This window comes from Tachysurus vachellii, chromosome 25, assembly GCF_030014155.1.
Source record: "Tachysurus vachellii isolate PV-2020 chromosome 25, HZAU_Pvac_v1, whole genome shotgun sequence".
Lineage (NCBI taxonomy): Eukaryota > Metazoa > Chordata > Actinopteri > Siluriformes > Bagridae > Tachysurus > Tachysurus vachellii.
In genome coordinates this window covers 1,032,501-1,037,500 of record NC_083484.1, presented here as the reverse complement: position 1 = coordinate 1,037,500, position 5,000 = coordinate 1,032,501, and the positions used below count along the sequence as shown (strand labels likewise).

Here is a 5,000-nt window from a genome sequence, read left to right as displayed (position 1 = left end):
AGTTCTGCAGAGCCGCATTGTCATTTACCCGACATTGACAATATTTAAAATACTACCTGTGGTGTCATAACAACAAATATACAATAAGTCTATTTTATTTTGCTTGTTGTTTTTGTATAATTTTAATAATTAATTATAAAATAAACTTTTTTGATGGCAAAATATCTAAGAACAATTATTTTTTATTAATAATGAATTAATAACTATTATTAATTGTTATTAATTGATTAACAATTGATTAACAATTAACAATAATAATTAACTGATTAGAGGGGCACGGTGTCTTAGTGGTTAGCACGTTCGCCTCACACCTCCAGGGTTGGGGGTTCGATTCCCGCCTCCACCTTGTGTGTGTGGAGTTTGCATGTTCTCCCCGTGCCTCGGGGGTTTCCTCCGGGTACTCCGGTTTCCTCCCCCGGTCCAAAGACATGCATGGTAGGTTGATTGGCATCTCTGGAAAATTGTCCGTAGTGTGTGATTGCTTGAGTGAATGAGAGTGTGTGTGTGTGCCCTGTGATGGGTTGGCACTCCGTCCAGGGTGTATCCTGCCTTGATGCCCGATGACGCCTGAGATAGGCACAGGCTCCCCGTGACCCGGGGTAGTTCGGATAAGCGGTAGAAAATGAATTAAGTAATTAATTGATTAACAAAAAATAATAATAATTGATATTATAATAAAGATATAAAATGCATTTTTTTATTCAACTAAAAAATGTACTGTTGCTTGCTATTTGAACAGTATTTCATATTAGTTTCACATCACTTTTGTCCAGTGTATCCTGGTGGACATGACACACAGCAACACTGTTCAGTCTCACTTGTGTCATCGTTGTTCTCAGCCATGAGAGCACTAAGACTTCTCTCAGCATCAGCTGATGACACTGGGATGGCTAAAAGCAACATAAGGGTTTCACCTTGATTAAACAGGCCTCTCAATTCAACTGACATTCTTCTAAAGATATCAGCCAGTTCAGATTCAGAATCAGAATCAGACAGATAAATTAGTACTTGGTCTAAAAGTGAGCGAGAACATCAGGAGCGAAACAGGAGCGAAACATTGCTTAGCTGGACTTTTAAACTGTCCCTGTTTAGTTCTGAATACTGATTGTCACTCAGTAGAGTTTCCATCTAACTTCTGCACAACATCTGGATCTGGTTAACTGAATCTGTCCCTCAGCTGAACATCAACACTATCTAGAATTTTATAGAACTCTGTAAATGTACTATAATATACAGTACCCTGAATTACCGGTAGCCTGTATAATCATTAACATCTCGTCATGACACAGGGCTTTGGCGCATCAGATAACAGAATAATTGTCACTGCATCTTACTTACATTACAACATTACAACAGCCAATCATAAAGTGATGTGGGTTACAGAGGAGGAGCAAAATAAAGGCAAAGCCAATCATATTAGACAAGTGAGTTATGGAGTTAACAGTTTGTGGTCCTAGAGACAATTCAGTGTTCCCTGGATATTGGAGGGGCTTTAGACCCTTTAGACCCTTTAGACTCCTGATCACTCCTGATGAAGGTGAAGTGTGTCAGACTCACTCAGCAGACCACTGCAGCACATCTGGAGGCTGCGTCCTAATAGCAGCTTTAGTGAACTGTTTGAGGATGTCTGGTAAATCCGGTGGGATGTTGATCTGCTGAGCGCAGTATATTCTGTCCGAAAGAGGCATCACGACTGTCCTGCTGGAAGAAAGGAAGAAAACACAAAGAAAGAAAGAAAGAAAGAAAGAAAGAAAGAAAGAAAGAAAGAAAGAAAGAAAGAAAGAAAGAAAGAAAGAAAGAAAGACTGTTAGCTAACAAATGTCATTAAACTGGCTGCTAATCTAACACATTTTTAAAAAACGTACCAAACTTGAAGTAAACAAGATATTAATGAACCCAAATTTAACTGCCTATATACTAGCGTTAGAGTGTCTCTTGTTTCTATAGCAACGTAGTTTATATACACCGTCACCTAGAAACGACGACTGACGTCACTTACGTCAGGACGTCACAGACGTCAAGCTATTTTTAAACCAAATATGTTATTAAATAAATAAAAGTAAAGTAAACAAACATTTTTTTACATTGAACGTTGTGCATTGTGTGTGTGTGTATGTGTGTGTGCTTGTGTATGTGTGTGTGTGTGTGTGCTTGTGTGTGTGTGTGCTTGTGTGTGTGTGTGCTTGTGTGTGTGTGTGTGTGTGTGTGTGCTTGTGTGTGTGTGTGTGTGTGTGTGTGTGTGTGTGTGTGTGTGTGTGTGTGTGTGTGTGTGTGTGTGTATATGTATGTATGCATATGTATGTATTTATGTGACATAAAACTCACTGCGCATGCGCCTGTTCGTTAACTCTCGCGAGAACACAGATATCGTGCGAACCAATGAAATCGCTCCGTTCCTGGTGAACGAGCGCCGTAAACATGGCGGACTACAAGGAGGCACCTTTAGCGACTCGCCCGCAAACATTAGATCCGGCGGAATATTATAGAGTTTCACCTGAATATCGACGTGCGGAGGAGCAGCGAGCTGCACTGAGGTCCCGACTGAAGAGAGAATATCAGATGAAGCTGAATAATCCTCTGAGGAAAGAGCTGATTGTGAGTGACTGACTGTGGGTGGGTTAGTTAGCTGGTTAGTTAGCTTAACTAGCAGGTTGTAAACAAAACCTCCTAACGAGTACAAATGTCGACATTTATTTCAGCTGAACGATGGAGACGTTTATAAACGTTATAAATAATGAGTGACCTTGTGCTAGTTCGCCTTAATAACCGACTGATAACCAGTTAGTCTTCTTAACTAACTAACTAACTAACTAACCCTCTTTAGTGGAAATATAAACACATTTCCAGCACAAATCTGTTACCAAATCTTTTCAATTGACAACAGACTCTCACTTAAAGGTCAGCGGGTGACGTCACCGCCTTATTTACATATTAATGAACCCAATATGGAAATTTGCATATTAATGCACAAACTAACTCTGTACAAAGGGACTTGAATGTAGTTTAGACACTCAGGACCGGTTTCACCTCACTGGGTTAGAACAAATCATCCGGTTTATTAATTTGATGGTGTAACATTAATGTGCATTAACATTGTGCTGATTTCTGTTCTCACAGGAGGACCCGGCACTCACAAAGTGGACGTACGTCCGTACTGAGCAGTATAAGAACTTCAGACCAACACCCAAATCGTCCCTGGTCGCGGGTTTGATCGGCGTCGCTCCGCTCTTTATCTTGTGCTACGTGTTAAAGACCGACCGTGTGAGTTGTGCTTTAGAAGTCGTTTTGTTCTTGTTTTCCTTCTCTTTCAAACCTTCTCCAGGTGCAAAGAAATGAGCGACGTTTATTCACACAGCGTGGCTCAATTCTCAAAATCTGTTTGGTCAGAAAGCGACTTGGAAACGACACGAGCGACGGGTTTATGTTAATTATTCTTTCCTACTGTTTCCATGGTAACAGCTCAGACACGGGGACTTAACGATAAACTGATTTAGATGTGTTTAAAAGAAGAAAGACGTTTTCCGTTAAACGACAGTCCGTCGTTGACACGAAGCGGAACAAAATCCGCTCGTTTGTAGCCGTTCCATAGGAATAGCATTGTAATTTATTCTGGTGTTCAGATGCAGAAGGGCGAAGACAAAGTGTCGAGTGTGTCGAAAGGACGTTCTGCAGAGACGTCCTGAAGACGTCACGGGTTCGACGCGAAGCTTTAACTCTGAGAGTTACAGAGTTCTGACACTGGAGACTCCTTCCTTAAAGCCATAAATAAAAAGATGTGTTTTAATGCAGAAAGTCTGCCAGAAAGCTCCCTGCGAATCAACTGTTGCTACGGAAACGAAAATCGGCACGGCATTCGTATAAAGCTGCACTAGCGTCAGCTGTCGTTACAGGAAACTCGACACCTTTTGAAAAAGAAACCTTACACAGGAGCTTCGTATGTCTGATGAATTTCTCATCGTTATTCTGAGGTTGATTTACAGAGGAAGTGAAAAATTCTCTCTTGTCGTTAATTACTGAAACGTGTGCAGTTTGTGTAAAGGTTTATCTTTGTGTCATTTCAGGACAAAAGGGAGCAGCGGATAAAAGACGGGACGTACGAACGGCCCTACAGACTCTCGTACTGACCTCTGACTCATGTTGTATTTCATGTTGTACATGTAACTATAAATAAACTTTACTGCTGAAATAATAAGCCGGAACAGTTTGTGTTTGTTCAGATTGATTTTATTGTAACTTGAACTCAACACGTCTACGCTATCATACGTCCATCATGCTTCATCACTGCGGTTGTTTATATCTGACTCCTGACTCATTAATGTGGGTCATTCAGGCTGGTGTTTACATGCTGCCAGCTTTCCACTTTGGGTTGAAGTGTTTCTTCAGAGGCTCCCAGCATTTGTAGTAGCTCTTGTCCAGACGCTGGCACGTCTCCAGCCCCCACTTGGTGACCGCCATGCTGAAGGACGACTCGAACATGAACGCCTGCGACGAAACCACAGAGGAAAAGAAATCACATTAGATCTGCTACAGAGATACAGCAGGATCGCTTTGGATTTCAGGGTGAATCTATGAAAGTGTGCTGCTCAACCTGGTCCTTACTCATGACAACAAGGTTCTGACTTTCAGAAGCTGCAATCTCACAGAATGACGTTAAAAATCTTAAGAGTACAATAGCATTTTTTTATAAAGCATTAGTTCAGTGCTTCTCACACACGTACAGAATGTGGAGTTGTAAATGCTTAATGTTTTATTTCTAATTTTACTCAACTTAAATTATTGATATTTTTTTGCGGTTACAGAAAAATAACGATGTGTGGAGTGTTAAAAGTTTCTTTCTATAAGGTTTATATCAAACACAAAAGGAGAAGAAATGGAGGAAACTTGTGTATCTAACATTAGGTAGTGGTGTGTGTGTGTGTGCTAATTAATGAATGCTAATTAATGAACAGATTTAATCTATTTCTTCAATTTTTGCTTAACAACAAGGGAACACAATAACC

The 5,000-nt window shown here is 40.5% G+C and overlaps 3 protein-coding genes across 6 annotated transcripts in view; 1 reads left to right on the top strand and 2 right to left on the bottom strand.

Annotated features, from left to right (window-relative positions):
* ropn1l (rhophilin associated tail protein 1-like) overlaps positions 1–2,273 on the bottom strand; it is a 6,518-nt gene extending 4,245 nt beyond the window's left edge. Inside the window, exons 1-2 of one of the 4 annotated variants that reach the window (XM_060862335.1) lie at positions 1,973–2,273; positions 1,558–1,698 (exon numbers count right to left, since the gene is read on the bottom strand). In XM_060862335.1, the coding sequence (XP_060718318.1) occupies positions 1,558–1,688 (131 nt within the window). In that variant the 5' untranslated portion in view covers positions 1,689–1,698; positions 1,973–2,273. Of the gene's footprint in view, positions 1–1,557; positions 1,702–1,865; positions 1,947–1,972 lie in introns of those variants that run through there. The other 3 variants (XM_060862336.1, XM_060862332.1, XM_060862334.1) reach the window with 3 other exon arrangements.
* Positions 2,274–2,384: 111 nt separating this feature from the next.
* Positions 2,385–4,192, top strand: ndufb4 (NADH:ubiquinone oxidoreductase subunit B4). The gene is made up of 3 exons (XM_060862337.1): positions 2,385–2,595; positions 3,118–3,261; positions 4,062–4,192. Exons 1-3 carry the CDS (start codon positions 2,419–2,421, stop codon positions 4,122–4,124), a joined length of 384 nt encoding a protein of 127 aa, XP_060718320.1. The 5' UTR covers positions 2,385–2,418; the 3' UTR covers positions 4,125–4,192.
* A 10-nt stretch (positions 4,193–4,202) lies between these two features.
* hgd (homogentisate 1,2-dioxygenase) overlaps positions 4,203–5,000 on the bottom strand; it is a 10,555-nt gene continuing 9,757 nt past the window's right edge. Inside the window, exon 14 of the mRNA XM_060862331.1 lies at positions 4,203–4,482. Coding sequence (XP_060718314.1) covers positions 4,339–4,482 — 144 coding nt within the window. The 3' untranslated portion in view covers positions 4,203–4,338. The remainder of the gene's footprint in view (positions 4,483–5,000) is intronic.